Source organism: Notolepis coatsorum (genome assembly GCF_963971535.1).
Source record: "Notolepis coatsorum genome assembly, chromosome: 12".
Taxonomy (NCBI): domain Eukaryota; kingdom Metazoa; phylum Chordata; class Actinopteri; order Aulopiformes; family Paralepididae; genus Notolepis; species Notolepis coatsorum.
In genome coordinates this window covers 30,840,778-30,860,264 of record NC_140176.1, presented here as the reverse complement: position 1 = coordinate 30,860,264, position 19,487 = coordinate 30,840,778, and the positions used below count along the sequence as shown (strand labels likewise).

Below are 19,487 nucleotides of genomic sequence, written 5' to 3'. Positions count from 1 at the left end.
TGTACACAACTTGTAAGTAGCTTTGGATGAAAGCGTTCAGCTGAATTAATGTAAATGTATACAGTACATGAAAGATAGGCGAGAATAGGCAGATAATATGCAACATGTGTATAGTTGTACACCAGATTGTGACCCCACAATGCTACAAGTATACATATAGTATGCAGTAGTAGTAGTAATATAGGCAAGGTAGAGGTAGACGACGGGATGGGAAGTGCAGAGAACATTTCATCAGCGACTCAGTGCATGTGTGTGTGTGTGTGTGTGTGTGTGTGTGTTCCTGTGGGTCGCCCATCGCATGTGTGTGTGTTAAAAAAAAAATCTGCATGACAAATAAAGACTTCTTCTTCTTCTTCTTCTTCTTCTTCTTCTTCTTCTTCTTCTTCTTCCTGTCGCTCGGCATCGGCTCTCGAGTCACAGGATTCCGAATGTCTTAATGCGGGAATGAATATTCAGGGACTAGTCATTTGACAGATGAGTGCTTAGCTGGTAAATATCGTAAATGATAAATGGTGCATTTATATAGCAGCTTTACAATTTGTTCCCCACATTCACCCACACCGACGGCGGAGGCGACCATGCAAGGTGCCGACCTGCTCATTGGGAGCAGTTAGGGGTTAAGTGTCTTGCTCAAGGAAAGTTCGACACGCTGCCCGGGAGGAGCGGGAATCTAACCGGGAACCTCCGGATTACCAGACAACTGCGCTACCTCCCGAGCCACTGTCGCCCCAAGCTGTGTGGCGTATGTAGATTCATCACATAGATCAGATAGAACCGACAGGTGACAGTGACTCAGGGAGGTAGAGCAGTCATCTGGTAATCCGGAGGTTCCCGGTTCGATTCCCACCTTGCATGGTCTCCTCCGCCGTCGGTGTGTGAATGTGTGAGGAACAAATTGTAAAGCACTTTGAATAAAAGCTCTATATAAATGCAGCCATTTACCATTTATACAGACCCCCATCTTCACCGTTATTTACACTGTTTATTTTTCTCGTATTTTTATATTCAGAGTTAATTATATTGTTTATTTTTCTCATATTTCTATATTCAGATCTAATTGTATTGCCTATATTCATGTCCTTCTACTATTACCCTGCCCATACCTGTACCTCCCGTCCCCCTCCCCCATGCTGCTATGATCCGAGTTTCCCCAAGGGGATCAATAAAGGAATCTCCTATCTTGTCTTATCTTCGATAGATCAATCCTGTGAAAATGGAGTTTGGTCGATTTCAGGTTCAGGCTATAGGAGCCAATGAAGACACACAGATTAATAATCTAAAATCACTTTATTAATTTAAGTTAGGTAGAGACACTAAACATCGGAACCACATTAGCTCCGCTATGGAGCTGTCTTCAGAGAATTACAAAAAGAGGCTTTATGTCATACTGTCAACAAATGGCAAAAATTAAGAGGTAGAGAACTTAGGCTCATTTCTGTGACTGGAGGAATGACACCTATTGGAATGTAGTTGAAATAATAATAAAAAACGTCTTCCCGAACGTATACAAAATATCCATACATGAAATATAGTGGAGAGACAGTCATGGTGGGCCACCGGGGTTATTCACAACAGACGTTTACAGGTCACTGTGATGGACAAGGTGCACAGAAGAACGGGACTTTGGAACATCCAGTCTCTTAATACATTTTCCTCGACCGCACTGCCGACTGGCGTCGGGACGGAACAGAGTTACATCTTACAAGCGTGTGATTATCAAGAAATAATGAGCCATTTGTTAAAAAAAAAAAAGGTTAACGTACATAAAAAAAAGTATACATATCGCATATTTGTGAAAAGTGAGAGAAAAATGTATTTGTTTTTTTTCTTTCTTTCTCTTCCTCTCACTTTATAATCAATACATCCTAAATTGTTCAAACATCGATGTTCAGGTCAGGGTATCGACTGCCCTTGTGTCGTCTTTGTTAAATGAAGGGTTAATCAATAGAGACCTAAAGGAGATCATTGGAGGGTTCTGTCCAGGCCCGTTCCACCTGGACCCGTCCTGTTAAAGATCCCACCAGCTCGGCTGAAGAACAGGCTCCAAATAATCTCCCCCCCCCCCCCCATGTGAACACCTCGCTGATCGCAAACAGCGCTTTAGGGTACACGTTTGTAATGAAAGAAAACAAACCCAAACTAAAAAGACATAACGGAATGTTGTAAACTCAAAACTTGTGAGACGTGTTGAAAATGGAGGGAGTCTCTGTTGATTGGTGCATTTGCGATCAACTGCACAAGCCCCAATCAGAGCGGTTGTGATTCACTTAACATTTTGGAAAGCGTGTTCCTGATTGGTTAAAACGGGGCGAGTTCAGAACTGTTTTGACCCCCCAGCTCTATTTCTTACTCTGCGATGATGTCATCGAAGGCTAGAGTCCTTCCTCAGCACAGCATTACCCAGTTAGCCACCAAACTAATGTAAAGTCAAAATGGGGTCACTGTGAAAATCACTTAACGGTATTAAAAAGTCTTAAATTCATCATTCTCAATTTAAGGCCTTAAAGGTATTAAAAAGTCTTAAATTTAATTTGCACATGTATTTCATTTGGGGGGGGGGGGGGCAGCCCGGCTGTCTGGAGATGAATTAATACAAAATATAATAAATGTTTTTATATTCAAGTTGTTTTTTTGTGGGGCTACCAGGAGGGAGAATTTAAATTGGCGCACAAGTGCAGCCGCCAGTTCAGTGTCGCTATGTGTTTTCTTTTGCTAGTATGGTCGTGAAATTGGTATAAAATTTTGCTTAAAAAGTCTTAAATTTAACTTGTTGAAACCTGCAGATACCCTGCTTAAACACTCACATTGTGGAGTAGGTTTCGGCACTTATTTCACTGCGCGTGCAACAGCCTTGACTTTACTTTAGCCTTGTGGCAGACGAGCTACAGGCTATCCGGTGAGGAAAGGGTTCAAACCAAGCCAGAAACATCCACTGTCAAGTCGGAGACGGGTCTCAAAGGGTTCTGAACCTGTGCGTCTGAGCCTCTGGGGGTCGTAGGGTATGCCAAGATGAACCGTTTCCTCTACACAGAGAGGGACGGCAGTGTAGAGAGTCAGTAATTACAGTGCATGTCTACAAATAAAAACAAAACAAAAAGTGACAAAGATTCTTTTTTTTCCTTTTTCTTTACTGTTGGTACAGTAACATACTGTATATTTCCACAAAGACACTCGATAAGGCTGGTGACTACATTACGTAAATAGTTAATTATTGAATACCTTTTTTTTCTCTTTCGTATGATTTAAAAAAACTAGTGACACAGTATATATAGATGTCGATTTCTTTAAACAAACCTTAAGAACAATTAAAAAAATAAACAAAAAGACAAAAACAAAAGTCAAATAAATCCTTTGTGTAGTACACAGCTTTCTTTGTTCCAAAATGAACAATATGGTATACCTTTGCATCTGCTCAATGCAAGTGCACCAGTCTAGATTCAGTCTCTTTGTCTCTCTCTCTCTCTCTCTCTCCTCCCGTCGTTCTCTGATACACCCTCAGTGGTCGCATCCTCATACTTGCAGGTTATGTGCCCCCGTGTGTGTATATATATATGTGTGTGTGTGTGTGTGTGTGCGCGTTGGAAACAGTGCCCCCCCCCCCCCCCCCCCCCCCCCCCTCTTCTTAGATTTCATTTTTGGCATCGTTGTTGTTCATGGCTTCCTTCCTCTGGGCCAGGAAGGGGTACATACACTTGTCGGCCCCCAGGAACCGGTACATGCAGACGATGGCCTCGAAGGGCAGGATGCTGGGGAGCGAGGAGAGAAGGAATTAGTGACGGAAGAAATACATAAAACACTGAAAACAGCACAAAAAAAAACTGTCTGCAAGAGTGCAACAAAAAATACTCAACATATGTTTTAGATCTTAAAGGTGCTGTAAGTGGTATTTTTAGATCTTAATTTTAAAGGTGCTGTAAGTGGTATCTTTTAGATCTTAAAGGTGTATTTGGGCAGTAGGGTCTCCCAGTCCCAATACATTTTCTGGAATCCCTTCCCACTTTATCCAATCAGGAGAGAGAACCATAGATATCGATATTTGTGTCAAGAAATATTACCAAGCTTTCTGCACTGGCTGATTAATTTACTTGTTTCAAGGTCACATTTGCTTAAAACTAGTTTTTATTTCTTGTTTTTGTCAGACCATTTTTGCAGTGTGGAGTTCTCTTTCCTGAGAGACTCCACTCACAGCACCTTTAATAAGTAAATTAGTTGCACATTGAGTCTTAAAGGGCCCAAAAAAAACAATGCTGAAAAAAACAATGCATCCAAAAAGACACCGATGCTTTGTTTTGAGACATCTCCTCTGGTTGTTCAGTTGTACTGAAACGTGTGAATTGATCTCACCCCGTCGGTGAGGGATTTATTTTTCTCCCCCCGTTTGGTTTAAGAAAAACAAGATTTGGAGGCTCAATACAAGATTAAATGACTTGTGGAGAAAGGGCTTGAGAAGCAACATGCCTCTGAGATGTGGGCAGAGGCAGCTCGGGTTACAGGGACGAGAGAATGGAGGAGCGGACGGAGAGAAACAGGAGCTTCCGAGGACATAACTGAATCTGGGGGATATGGGCGGTCGAGGTTGAGCCTCACAGTGAATGCAGGGCATCTGCAGGTTTCGACAAGTTAAATTGAAGACTTATATAAGACCTTTTTAATACCACTTAGAGCTAAATTTAATACCAATTTCACGACCGTACTATCAAAAAAGAAACACATACTGTAGCACCACTGAACTGGTGGCTGCAATTTAAATGTTTGCGCGTTCCATACAAGCTCTTGCCAGACACACCAAGCTCAAAAACAACGACTTGAATACAAAAACCATTTCATATATTTAATATTATTTCATCCGACAACCGGGCTAATACTTTTTAAGACTTTTTAATCCCTCGCAGATACCCTGTTAAGTGCTCTTTACAGTGACCCAATTGACTTTACATTAGTTAGGTGGCTAACTGGGTAATACTGGGTATGCAGAAATTTAGAATTATAATAATAATAATATCTTAAATTTATATAGCGCCTTTCAGGAGACCCAAGGCGCTTGGTTAGTTTCAGAGGAGAAGTGGCGAACAGACAACGCCAGCGTCCTCTCGCTCTGAGTGATGAATGAATGAATTTAAGACTTTTTAATACCCTGCCGATACCATGTAATGTATGAGAGAGAGGGAGGAAGAGAGAGAGGGAGAAAGGGGAGAGAGGGAGAAAAGAGGAAGAGAGAAAAGAGAGGGAGAAAAGAGGAAGAGAGAAAAGAGGGAGAGTTGCTGACAGTGACTGCTCACCTTTTCATGAAGTTGACCATATAGACGATGCGGGGTGTGCAGATCATCGGCTGGTCGGTGAGGATCGCCCTCATGACCTGTTTTACGCAGAACTCTGGCTTCAGGGGAGGGAGGAAGGGCTCAATCTCTTTCCTGCGTGGGGGAGGGGGGGGGGGTTACCACAGATCAGTCGCTGACAGGTGTAAAATGGAGGGCACTTGCAGATAAAGGCCTGTTAGCGTACATAGCTGCCGCGCTGTAGGGAAGCCTGTTTCATGTCTGACCTAAACCATTCATATCTACAGTGGAAAGGTTCTTTCAGCAGGTGAGCCACAGTGAGGGCCATTGTGATGACAGGGGGGGGTCGGCTCTCTCTCTCTTGGGAAAGTGGCCTTCATTGTGTGGACAAAACACTGACCGCGGCGTACAGGGGACTATGTAATGTCTCCACCACACAGCACAATCATCGTCTTGATTGCCACTTTGAAATTTCAAAGCAATCTACGTGGGACAATTTCACATGATGAAAACTGGACTAGAGACGATAGCTTTACAGTTGCCAGGTGCACAGAGAAGATGGTGTTCCCAAAGCGGTGCCATTCCTCAATCAAGTGGGAGAAGAAAAAAAAGAAAAAACAACTTGCTTAAAGGTAGAATCTGTAATTATAGGCAAAGATTTACCCATTTGTTGCACTTAGTTTACTTGTAATGTTGTTATTTTAATGTGATGTTTGGAGTTGAGTGGGGAGGGGGGAGGGGTGGCCACACCTCAGGCTCTTCCAAGAGAGGTCTGGATAAACTCACTATAATAAGCGACTAAACTCGCAAACCCAAAAGAATTTAACCAAGTGCAATACCAATCGGGGGACTTTTGCCTAGAGGTCCCTGTTTGACGAAATAAACAATAGAAAACGATTAACCTTTGTACTGTCTTTTACTATTATGCACTTGCTACCTTGCCTATATTACTACCTACTATAATACTATGCCTATATTACTACCTACTATACTACTATGCCTATATTACTACCTACTATTTTACTATGCCTATATTACTACCTAATATGCTAATATGTCTATATTACTACCTACTATTTTACTATGCCTATATTACTACCTAATATGCTAATATGTCTATATTACTTACTACTATGCCTATATTACTTACTACTATGCCTATATTACTACCTACTATACTACTACCTACTATACTACTATGCCTATATTACTACCTACTATACTACTACCTACTATACTACTATGCCTATATTACTACATACTATACTACTATGCCTATATTACTACCTACTATACTACTACCTACTATACTACTATGCCTATATTACTACATACTATGCTACTATGCCTATATTACTACCTACTATGCTACTACCTACTATACTACTATGCCTATATTACTACCTACTATACTACTACCTACTATGCTACTATGCCTATATTACTACCTACTATACTACTACCTACTATACTACTATGCCTATATTACTACCTACTATACTACTACCTACTATACTACTATGCCTATATTACTACCTACTATACTACTACCTACTATACTACTATGCCTATATTACTACCTACTATGCTATGTCTTTACTACCATGAACTCAAGACTGTATCACTCAAGTTCAACACTGTTTGACGAACATTGTTACTTATCCTTAGCTGCCAGAGTTGTACCCTTCCTGCTTTGGATAAAAGTGCTAAGTGACTAAAAAGTAAACGTATGGCGGCTCACCTTATCCTGCAGCCTCTGAACATGCCCGTGTCAACCAGGTAGGGGCAGACCAGAGTCATGTTTATGCCGTCTTTCTCCGAGGCCTTCAGCTCGTGGCTCAGCGACTCGTGGAAGCCGATGGCACCGAACTTACTGGCACAGTAATCCTGAAAGAGGAGTAATGAGAGAACAGGTTAGCCCTGTAAAAACTCTGCCCCGGCCCGGCGTAGTGCCCAGGAGACCCGGAGTGAACATTATCAAACACGCCCCCCCCCCCCCCCGGGGGCACGGAGGTTTCCCCTTCCTGTTAATGACACGGCAACAAACAAAACAAAAAAACGGCGAGCCCGTCCTCCCCCGTCTCCGGTTTCATTAGCATTCTTCTCCCGTGCAGCCGGCCGCGGCGGGACGGTTTTGATGTGGTTTCGACGTGGAAATAATCTTCAAAACAACAGCTTGGGCAAACACAGATGCCCGTGGATAAACGCGGGGCGGATAAAGAGATTTGACTGTGCCCACATGACAAGGCCCCCGGACACCGCCGCCAGCTCTCTCCGAGTCCCTGAAATTAACGCGCAGGCCCTGGAAGCACATTCACGGCATTTCCAGGAAGCATAATAGGTCAACAAAAATTGACGACGCTTCGCTCCCTTTGAAGGAGGACTCAGCCGTCGTGGATGAATGCCTGGACGACAGAAGTTAAATGTGCAGCTATAAAAACAAAAGCAAACGGCCTCTCTGTCCCAACGGAGCCCCATGTAAATGACACTATTCTAGGCGGGGGGGGGTAGACTAGAGGGACTTTGTGTACTCTAGAATATCAAAATAAAGCCTTCTAGGTGGGCTTACAGTTACTGCGTCTGTATTTACGGAGATAAACGAGCGCACTAAATTTTTTAACATGGATTAAAACAACAGAAAAAGAATCTGCGCTTCTGCAGGGAGGGAGGAGAGGATAATAAAAAAAATTATTAAAAAAAAAAACTATTAGGGCTGAAAAGGAAGAAGCGAGTGGGTTTGGGGGGCGTGACGTGAATACCGAGCGGGGGGTCGACTCGCTCACAAAGCCACGATGAAGATGTCTCCGTGTCGCCGGGAGCTGTCAGCTCGTTCTGGCCGCGGGGCCAAGGCCCCATCGGGGGGCCCTCACCCCCGCCACGGCAGACAAGAGGCCCCCGCAAGAGGCTCCCCCACGCTCAGCTGTTTCCCTTCATTTAACGGGTGGAGAGAGAGAGAGAGAGAGAGGGAGAGAGGGAGAGAGAGAGAGAGACAGAGGGAGAGAGAGAGCGCGGGGGCGAGCCTCCCCCAGCTCAGCATGCTAGCTGGCGCACTGGGAACCTTTTTCTACTGGTCGTGATAGAACAGTGGATGTGTGTGTGTGTGTGTGTGTGTGTGTGTGTGTGTGATTGTGTGTGTGTGTGATTGTGTGCACGGTACCAACCTCCACTCCAGCTGTGCTGAATAAGCCGAGGGAACTGGCAACTGTCACAATGTGGCCGTGATTCAGCTCCAGCATCTTGGGGAGAAACGCCTTGGTGGTCTGAAGGAAGGACACAGGAGAGGAGGAGGAGGAGGAGGAGGAGGAGGAGGGGAGAGAGGAGGAGGAGGGAGAGAGGAGGAGGAGGGGAGAGAGGAAGGTTAGTTCACTGTTGCAGTTTGTCTGTTGCCAAAGCCCTTTGATTCTCTCTCCCCCTCCCTCTCCCTCTCCCTCTCTGCCTCTCGCTCTACTCCATGGTGATGGGGCAAGAGGAGACTGAATGAGATTTCATAACAGGCTTCTGTGAAGAAAGCATTGATATTTTAGTAGCGGTGTTAAATGTTGTTGTAGGTCGTGTTATTTGGGCGCTGAAGGAAGATAAAAACTAAAAACTAGAAGATTATTCACTCTTCTGACATGTATTCATTGAGCAGTGTGTGTGTGTGTGTGCATGTGTGTGTGTGCATGTGTGTGTGTGTGTGTGTGTGTGTGTTCTACAGTACAGTTCCACTCTTTTCCCACACAGATCTGGTGCCCGGCGTTGGGCCCTGGGTTCTAAAGAGCCGCTGACAGCACCAATCACGGGCCTCCGTTCACTCAGCACTTCCCACAATGCAATTCAGGGCCCCCTCGTCTAGTCCGCCCCGAGGGCAGCGGCGGTTCGTGAGGAGCCACTAGTGAGGGCCGACTAACTAGTGAGGGCCGACTAACTAGTGAGGGCCGACTAACTAGTGAGGGCCGACTAGTGAGGAACTGAGCCTTTCGGACCGAGGGTCTCTGGAGAAGCGTGTGAACGGAATAAATGAGACCCCTCCAGAGGCGGTTTCACATCTGCCATGTTACAAATCAACAGCACTAGTTCGTATTCAGTCCACGGCGACACAAATCGATGTATCGGTATGTAAGCAAAGGAGCCGTGGAAGTCTCCCCCCCCCCCCCCCCCCGAAGAAAAGATGATGTTATAATAATCCTTTGTAAACAGTGCTTCGGGAGAGAGGAGAGTGGGATGGGGGGGCAGGGAGTGTGGTACCAGGTAGTACAGCTATGCAGAGGAGGAATGCCTCATTAAAACCCGCACTCAGAACACACCACGGTTCTGTCAGACCTATTGACTCGAATGGAATCTCTATATGTGTGTGGATCCACATCTGTATTTGACAAGCAAAGTCGGCACGGTTTAGACACATCCTCCTCTGCCTCTCTGCGTGCCAGCCGGGGCGAGGCTATGCCCCGCGGCAGAGCCAAGGCTTCCCAGTCCCACTGCAAGCTGTCAGGGGGGACGACGACGACACATGACTTGGTCCCGGAGCCGGACTCCACGACTGAAGCCCGACACTGAAGCTGAGATACAGTTGGACAAATTTCGCTGACTTGGTTTGAAACTGGAATGGGATAGTGAGGGGGGGGGGGGGAAGAGGAAAGAGAGAGAGAGAGCGATTGAGGAAAGAGAGGGTGAGAGAGCGATTGAGGAAAAGGAGAGAGAGAGAGCGATTGAGGAAAGAGAGAGTGAGAGAGAGCGTTTGAGGAAAAAGGCTGTCTCCCCTCTGCTGAGGGAAACATACACGCAAAACCGAAACCCACCGCATCGCGCCCCCCCCCGCCCCCCCCTGCCCCCTCCCGTGATGCCCTGCTTCTCATGGCCGCTCTGGCATGCGGTCCCGACCCCCGCCGACCTCTCAGACACGAAATGTGTGAAAGCAAACAGGGGCTCATGTCTTACATCAGAGCCGCCGTAATTGGGCCTCAACGCTCCCTGTTCCGCTAAATTACCCGCGGACACAGCTGGGCCTCCCGGGCCCATGCGGGGGGTGCCCTGCCCGCTGAGCACCCTAATTGGTGCGTACCCCCAGGAGCATTTCTGCCACACAAAGCTGCTCGCAGCTGGGGTGTCAGGCTGCATTAGTGCTAGCGCCTGACCAACAGGAATATGAACAAAATATTGGACTTTGCACAGGGCCAGATGGCCATTTAATTGGGCTGACCTCTCCCCTGACCGGAGAGAGAGATAGAGAGATGTAGAGAGAGAGAGCTGTAGAGAGATGTAGAGATGCAGAGAGAGAGATGTAGAGAGAGAGAGATGTAGAGATGTAGAGAGAGAGAGCTGTAGAGAGATGTAGAGATGCAGAGAGAGAGATGTAGAGAGAGATGTAGAGAGAGAGATGTAGAGATGTAGATAGAGAGACGTAGAGATGCAGAGAGAGATGTAGAGATGCAGAGAGAGAGAGCTGTAGAGAGATGTAGAGATGCAGAGAGAGAGATGTAGAGAGAGATGTAGAGAGAGAGATGTAGAGATGTAGATAGAGAGACGTAGAGATGCAGAGAGAGATGTAGAGAGAGAGCTGTAGAGAGATGTAGAGATGCAGAGAGAGAGATGTAGAGATGCAGAGAGAGATGCAGAGAGAGATGTAGAGATGCAGAGAGAGATGTAGAGAGAGAGCTGTAGAGAGCTGTAGAGAGATGTAGAGATGCAGAGAGAGCTGTAGAGAGATGTAGAGATGCAGAGAGAGAGATGTAGAGAGATGTAGAGATGCAGAGAGAGAGATGTAGAGAGATGTAGAGATGCAGAGAGAGATGTAGAGAGAGATGTAGAGATGTAGAGAGAGAGATGTAGAGATGCAGAGAGAGATGTAGAGAGAGATGTAGAGATGTAGAGAGAGAGATGTAGAGATGCAGAGAGAGATGTAGAGAGATGTAGAGATGCAGAGAGAGATGTAGAGAGAGATGTAGAGATGTAGATAGAGAGACGTAGAGATGCAGAGAGAGCTGTAGAGAGATGTAGAGATGCAGAGAGAGAGAGAGAGAGATGTAGAGAGAGATGTAGAGAGAGAGAGATGTAGAGATGCAGAGAGAGAGATGTAGAGAGAGAGCTGTAGAGCTGTAGAGAGATGCAGAGAGAGAGAGAGAGAGATGTAGAGATGCAGAGAGAGAGAGAGAGAGAATGTCCTTTGCTTAAATCCCCAGAGGAGCATGGACCTGTTCTGATCCGGCTATTGATTGAGGGATTTAAGTGGGCACGGTTTAACAGTTGCCATGGAAACAGGACCTGCAGCACGTCCTGTATCAACCGCAGGTAAAAGGTAGAGAATGTACGTTATGTTACAAAACACTGTTAGTTTGACTCCTGATAACTTTTTTTGGATTTTCGCCAATATACGTAAATATATTACTCATATATATATATAACATAACGTACATTATGTACCTTTTTTCCTCTGGTTGATTAAGTACTTTATTTACATTTTCTGTTACGCTAACCCCATAAACCCTCGCTGGTTGTGGTTGGCCTCCATTAGCCTGGAAAGCAACCACATCAGCTGGTCTGGAGGAAAGCAACCACATCAGCTGGTCTGGAGGAAAGTAACCACATCAGCTGGTCTGGAGGAAAGCAACCACATCAGCTGGTCTGGAGGAAAGTAACCACATCAGCTGGTCTGGAGGAAAGTAACCACATCAGCTGGTCTGGAGGAAAGCAACCACATCAGCTGGTCTGGAGGAAAGCAACCACATCAGCTGGTCTGGAGGCGACCCCCCCCCAAGCCCCCCCCCATATTTTCCCCAGACACGTTAAGGAGATGCAGGGAGAGCATGTAACATACGAGCAGCCCTGGCCGGCTCCAGTAAGGAGGAGTACAGGTGCACTGGGCATGGGGAGGAGGAGGTGGAGCCCATATAAAAACCAGTCAAGTAGGACCCTTCTGCCTGGCTGCCTCCTTTCTCTGCTGCAGCAGGAATGCATACGGCCCGGGGAACTTGGCTCCTGTCGGCTGGCATCTCGTCAAGTTGAGACACAGACAAGAAACCAATTGTCAGACAAGTGGGTCAGGCAGCAGCTCGCCATTACCCTCCTCGCCTGGCCCTGTGGACGGACATGTCTCCTGGCCTGGCCCTGTGGACGGACATGTCTCCTGGCCTGGCCCTGTGGACGGACATGTCTCCTCGCCTGTCTCCTGGCCCTGTGGATGGACATGTCTCCTGGCCCTGTGGACGGACATGTCTCCTGTCTCCTGGCCCTGTGGACGGACATGTCTCCTGTCTCTGTGGACGGACATCTCCACGTCCGCAATGAGAGAGCAGAGAGCACTGGTGGCCTTAGCCATGTTTCCCCCATTTCAACTGAAACGGGCCCCACTCGCTAGCAGGGCTCCGGATTGACAAAAGCAAATGTACGCACTGTGCCAATGTGGACGACTGATGCACGGTGGAAACGATAAGGCTCATGTGGAACCTGTGACCCTATGGCGGAGGAAGATAGGATTTCCCACAAAATAGTGTTTATCGTTCACAAAACACCTGTTGAGCAACTCGTTTCAGGGGACAACCAGATCCATTCTCTCGCGTTTATATTCCCCCCTTGAATAAACGCAGGCTTAACCAAACCTGCACTCTCTAAATCTCCTCAGCACGACTCCCTGTCCCCACATCACAATTTTTTTTTTTTTTAATAGATAAATAAATAAAAGAAACCTCTCGGAGCACCAGCTAAACTCCAGCTGGACTTATCAAAGCATCATCAAGCCAATTAAATGTGATGACCTCCGGGCTCATTAAAAACCAGAGGAGAGTGAGGAGTTGAGTCAGTGTGTGTGTGTGTGTGTGTGTGTGTGTGTGTGTGTGTGTGACACAAGGCCGGATGAACAGAGCTGGCCTCCGTGACTCCTATGCAGCTGCACCCACTGCCTCCAAATCAGGCTAAGAGGTGGGGTGGGTGGGTGGGTGGGTGGGGGGGGTATTTGGAGGGGCCCATGGAAGGAGGCTAGGAATGGTGTGTGTGTGTTGCTGATCTGGGGTCTGCTAGCCTGGCATACAACCACACTTAACCCTTTCACTACCACACTACAGAAGGTTAACCCTTTACTATCACACTACAGACGGTTAACCCTTTCTGTAGTGTGGCAGTGTTAAGATAACCACCTACTTCCTGCTCACGCCCCCCCCCCCCCCCCCCCCCCCACAGTATCCAACTAAATGAAACTTCTAAGATATGATATGATTTTTTAAGTACCTATATATCTGTATATAATCTTGGGATGGGGGGGGGGGGGGGATAGGGGGCCAGTCTAAGGAGGCTGCAATACAAGCCTGACTAGTGTGCGTGGACACTTTAAAAGATTTGTAGAGGGACCTCGCTTATCTGATAAATCTGCCTTTCCTGGGTGGCCCTGGATACTCGCAGGGGCCATTTCTGCTGGATAACAGATGATGCTCGACAGGCTCAACAAAAAAAATGCACATCTAAATGGAGACTTCTGGGTTTTTCGACTGTTGTTGAACGAGGGGGGGGGGGGGGGTCCACCGCTGAAGCACGACGGGAACGGAGAGACGACGACGACGACAAGCAGCGAGAGAGCGGCGTTAACCCCACGCCTCTGTAAATTAAAACGGACGCATAAGAACCGCAGCGCTCTTCCAATCTAATCCCTCAATTTTGACGAACGGTCCCAGGATATAAAAGCTCCTCTTCAACTAATATCCACACACGTTAATAAAAGGTGCTGTAATTGGAATTTTTTTGTTTGTTAAAATAAGTGGTCTACATGTTAAAATAATAGCTCATAGGTCATAGCTAAAATAAGTGTTAAGTAGCTCTACATTCCGACAGCCATCACTGATATAGGGTGTCTGGTCAGTACCATGGGTTTCCCAGTCCCTCCACTCTGCAGTAAACACAAAATAAATGTTCTGGTATCCTGTTCCCATTTGATCCAATCTCTCCTGAAAATGTATTTTGTGTTTACTGCAGAGTGGAGAAACTGAGAATACCATGTTACTGACCAGACACTCTATATCAGTGATGGCTGTCGGAATGTAGAGCTACTTAACACTTATTTTAACAAAGAAATACCACTTACAGCAACTTTAGTGCCAGCATCCTATTTGAGAAGCACATTCCTCTATAAACTGGGTTAAAAGGGGGGGGGGGTCCACTTCTTGCACGATCAAACTCGATCTAATCGGTGGGCATTTGTTGAGTCATTCACCACAAATAGGCCATTAAAAAAAAACTGCTGCACAACTTAAGAAAGGAAACAAAATCAAAGCTTTGCTCAATGTGCCACCTGCGTGCACTTGCAGTGAGCAACCGTACCGCAGTTGCGTGTGTTTGTGTTAAGACGACGGGGACAGGTCCTTGTTGGTCTAAACTCTATTCAACCAGCCTGTCTTGTTTCTTTAATGAACCACATCCTCCACTCTGGCTGTCGCCATTCATTAGGCCCTGCTTTCATCTGCACCCCCTTAAAGAAAGCTGGCTCTCTGCCGAACAAGAGAGAGAGAGGCACATGCACCCTAATGAGAATCCCTCCTATACCACCCAACCACTGGATCGTCCTGACTCCACATCTCTCGGTTCTGAAAGAGTGTGTGTGTGTGGGGGGGGGGGGGGGGGGGGGGGTGGCCAGCGGGGGGAGACTCATGAATGAACTGAATGGGAGTGTCCATTAAGGCAGGAAATACACAACATGTGATTGACAACACAAGAGACGTTCATGCTCGATTAGGGCGCTAGCGAAATCGACATTGCTTTCATGGTATCGCTGACAATGGAGCTCCTCTCAATGAGGCGGCCCTGCGGTCTTGACACACCATCCGCCTCGATCACACTGCGAATACAGAACCGAAATGGCCCGTTCCAAGGAATAGAACCGCGAGAGGAGAAGAGGTTCCCATGCCTCACAAACGGCTCCCTAGCAGGAGTCTAAACACTATTTACGACACAAGCACCACGGGGGTGGTCCTCTGCAAGACAATGTAGCTCACCACACCTATCAGTACTAGTTCACTAACAATTAAGAGGAGACAGAGTGAAGGGGGGGATGCTAACGCAAACACCCCCACCCTAATCACCCAGGATGGGCTTCTCAATGGGCTTCTAATTACCCTGGCTGGCTCCTTTCTCTGCCTGTCTGTCCGTCCACACACACACACACACACACACACACACACACATCCAACACGCTCTGACAGCAGCTGGACAGTCCACCGACCCAGCTTTGTGTTTATCTAAATATCTCAAGATTCACTCCCATCACGCACGTCTTGCAGATAAATATTCATGTTGGCAATTTGACAGGCGGCCAGGGAGACCCGGGGCCCGAGGCTGAGAGGAGATCAGAACAGCATGCCGATGCACTAACATCACGCATCCTCCCTGACGTGAAAGTCTGCGGGCACCGTCTCCAACCGGTGGACTAGAGTTTGACGAAGAGGATTCTAGCCAGTGGCTATAACACATGAACACCACCACCACCCCATCCATCCCGCGCTTCTGGCGGAAGTATCGGTGTTGTTGTCCGACATGCCACGGGGATCATCATTATCACAGGCCGGCCCAACAGCTGCCTTTACAAACATCAAACCGAGCCCATGATGACTCTCCTTTGGCAGAACACAACTAACTGGGTCTCAAGTCAGCAGAGGCAAGGCTAAGCTATTTATGGTCATAGTTTTTACTGACGTGCGCGCACATGCACGCACGCCACACACACACACACACACACAGAGAACTGGCCAAAGCTCTGAGTTTGGCTCACAGGGTGATAGGATTATGAATAGGCATGCAAGAGAGCGACTGGAAACATTCCCATGGACCTGGCACCACACTGAGCACAGTAGATAAAGTGGTGCTCATGGAAACTGCAGGCAGATTTCTTGTGGGACTGATAACATCACGTTGGAGATCACAACAGTATATCCACACACCCACACACACACTCAGATGATCACTGTGTGCCAAGTGGCTCAAATTGAATAACCGAATTATTCTAATACATCTCTGCCGCTATTTCAGTGGTCCAGACTCTCTCGCAACTCACCCAGAAATGCGCGTGGCAGTTGACCACCATGGTGCGCTCGATCAGCTCGTCGGGGCACTCCAGGAGGTGGTGGCCGGAGACGACCCCGGCGTTGTTGATCAGTATGTCCACCGATCCCACGTCGCGGCGCACCTTATCGGCGGTGGCGTACACGCTCTGGCGCTTGCCCACGTCGCACACGTAGGTGTACACCTGGGGCTGGAACGGCGGCACCTCCTCCACCCCTCCGACGGGCCCTGGATGAGGCGAGCGGGAGGGGAGAGGTTACTTCAAATGTTTTGTCATCATACAGCTGCACAAGTACAGTAGTGCAACGGAAAGAAGTTGGGCATCCAACCAGAGTGCAAATGTAACAGTAATGTGCAATAGTAATATATACAATGTACTGGGTACAAAATATACAAATACTAAATATACAAATTAGTATTGTAGTATAATATTTTATAGAATCAGAATCAGAAAGGTCTTTATTGCCAAGTAGTTTTCACATACAAGGAATTTGATTTGGCTCGTTTTTGGTGCGACATTAACGGACAGACAATTACAGTAGAATAAATTAAAAAGGTGGAATAAAATAAAATGGGATATTAAACGAAATTGTCATGAATTATACAGTTTAAAAATTGCATCATGTATCTGTAACTTATATCACCGGGGACAGGCTACTCCAGGTCACATAGTGAGTCCGGTTCATTAAGATGCCGAACCAGAACTGTGTGTGAAGCAGCCGCACAGAACCACCTGACTGCCATTCATCCTCCCAGTCAGCGTGGTTCACACAGAGTATACTATGGGCTTTAGCGGTATGGCTGTTTATATTTTTGGACTGTATATTTTAGAATGTATATCTTTGACTGTGTATTCTTATTTTTGACTATACCGGCTATATGTTTATGGTGAGCGATCTGTGGTGCGGAATTTCCGTCGGGATTAATAAAGTATACTTCTATTATATTCTATTCTTCTAAGCGATGGGCAAACATATGGTGGGGGAAAGAAAATCGTATAATATCGTATAGCAGTCTATCAGATACAATATTGTCATGACAACAGGAATAATACCAAAGGGAGCGATGCGCCGGACGCAGTGGCGGAGCTGGCCGGTGCGTAAAAAAGAAAATAAACGGATCAACACAGGTGCCAAATGAAAAGAGTGGGTCAGTTCCTCACCGTCTTTGGGCACCGGACTGTCCAGGTCACGGTATATCTGCCGCACCATGTCTGCGGTCTCCTCGTTGCTCTGGCTGTTTATGTCCCACAGCACCAGCACCGCGCGTCTCCGGGCGAAGTCCAGCGCGAAGAGCCGCCCGAGGCCGCTGCCCGCCCCGGTGATCAAGCACACCTGTCCCGCCACGCTCTTCTCCTTGGGCCGCACGATCCACTTCGAGCCGGCGGTCACAAAAGCCCAGAGCACCTTCAGGATGACCACGAAGAACTCCGCGAGGATTATCATCATTTTCAAAAAGATTGAGGCAAAGAAAATAAAATGAATAAATTGCGTCAAGGAGGAGCGCACGGAGTGTTTCCCCGCTCGGGGTCTGTCTGCAGAGGCAGCTCCGCCGAGAGCGTCACATGCACAGTATGCGGTGATTTATCTAAATACCGACAATGCAACGACTGCCATACAATGGAAGAAATCTTAAGACAACGTGTACAAACTAAAGTAACGCAAAAATAAAAACCGCGCGCACAACCGCAGCCAATGGAGTGGGGAGGAAACCATCAATGATTCAATCTATAACTTTGTTCCTAAAGATGCGCGTCCGTGAAGAGTCCAGTGGTTATAGAGTGTGTGAGCTGTAAACTGCTTCTCTCTCTCTCTCTCTCCCTCTCTCTGTCTTTCACCGCTGCTCCTCGACTGATCTCAAGCTCAACAGCATGAAGACGCGCTTTTTATTCGCACTGCGCGTCAATGGAGGACCCAATAGGACGGAGGCTGGACGCGCCTGTCAGAGTGAAGCGGCAGTTCCATTGACTGCACATCAGAGGTGATAAGAGAGGATTTTCCTAGCCACACTATCCCAGTGTTTCCAATTCCATCGCCTAAAGGAATACTGCCTACACACAAGGGTAACCCGGATATTCCGGATATAGACATCGACATTCTTCAGCCTCAAATGTTCAAATAAATTTATTTTCCTCTTTGGAGTGAAGAGAAGTCGTCGAGGCCGTTTATTAACATGTTTCTAAATCACTGGTGTTGGATGTTGTTTTGCATAGGTGTACAACTATACTTTCCAGAAGAATCACCCCCCACCCCAACACACACACACACACGCGCGCGCGCGCGCACACACACACACACACACACACACACACACACACACACACACACACACACACAACCAAATCATATTATTGTGCACTAGAACATCAACATGAATGAGATGTATTCTACCAATTGAATATGTACTGTATTGGTCAGCACAAGAACAGTACAACGGAAAGAAGTTTGGCATCCAACCAGAGTGCAAATGTAACAGTAAAGTGCAACAGTAATATACAATGTACAGGTGATTAAACTGGGTATAAAATATATAAATTGGTACTTGAGTAATAGTGTTAATCAGATGTGTACATAGTTGTAATATTACAATGTACCAACATAAGAGTAGGTAAGGGATATGTACAGATATAACATTTGGTCACAGGTTCGCCTGCGGAGATTCCAATCATCCCGATACTTTTTTTTTTTAATCTACTTTTTCTCCCCCTTTTTCTGTGATTTTTCTCCCATCCCAATTTCCTCTCGTGCCAATCCTCCCTCCCCTGTCCTGATCGTTGCTTGCATGTGCCCCCCACTGGCTGGTCGTAGGGAGGATAGAAGCCCATTGCATGTCCCCTCCGATACATGCGGAGGCAGCCAGTCACATCTTTTCACCTGCCAGCGCGGACTCTCATTGGCGAGGAGTAACGTGTAGGAGGTTCACACTGCCCCCGCCATTTTCCTGTCTCTGCTGTGCAGGCGCCCTGACCGACCTGTAGGAGTCGCTGTTTACAACGACCAGACTACCACCCTTCGACTTCCCTCCCGCTAACTCTGCCAATTGAGTCAGTATGATGGCCGGCCCAAGCCGGAGGCAACGCTGACAGCCGGATTCGAGACCGGTGTCTCTTGCGTTGTTAACGAGCGCAATGTCCGCTGCGCCACCCAGCCGCCCCCCAATCATCCCGATACTTTATACATCAGGCCAGTTCCGTAG

At 47.0% G+C, this 19,487-nt stretch overlaps 1 protein-coding gene across 1 annotated transcript; it reads right to left on the bottom strand.

The window, feature by feature from the left end:
* Positions 1 to 3,602: 3,602 nt before the first annotated feature.
* LOC311237634 (retinol dehydrogenase 10-A) lies at positions 3,603 to 18,128 on the bottom strand. The gene is made up of 6 exons (XM_084325579.1): positions 17,455 to 18,128; positions 16,285 to 16,520; positions 8,438 to 8,536; positions 7,018 to 7,163; positions 5,280 to 5,411; positions 3,603 to 3,746 (listed from the first exon to the last, which is right to left on the bottom strand). The coding sequence occupies exons 1-6, from the start codon at positions 17,738 to 17,740 to the stop codon at positions 3,623 to 3,625; spliced, it is 1,023 nt and encodes a 340-aa protein (XP_084181705.1). The 5' UTR covers positions 17,741 to 18,128; the 3' UTR covers positions 3,603 to 3,622.
* Positions 18,129 to 19,487: the final 1,359 nt, after the last annotated feature.

Coding starts and splice junctions, on each gene's coding strand:
- LOC311237634 (XM_084325579.1), bottom strand. CDS start 17,740: ATGATGATAATCCTCGCGGAGTTCTTCGTGGTCATCCTGAAGGTGCTC. Junction 8,537..16,284: donor ACTGCCACGCGCATTTCTGG/GTGAGTTGCGAG, acceptor TCCTTCCTTCAG/ACCACCAAGGCGTTTCTCCC. Junction 5,412..7,017: donor TTCAGAGGCTGCAGGATAAG/GTGAGCCGCCAT, acceptor TCCCCCACGCAG/GAAAGAGATTGAGCCCTTCC.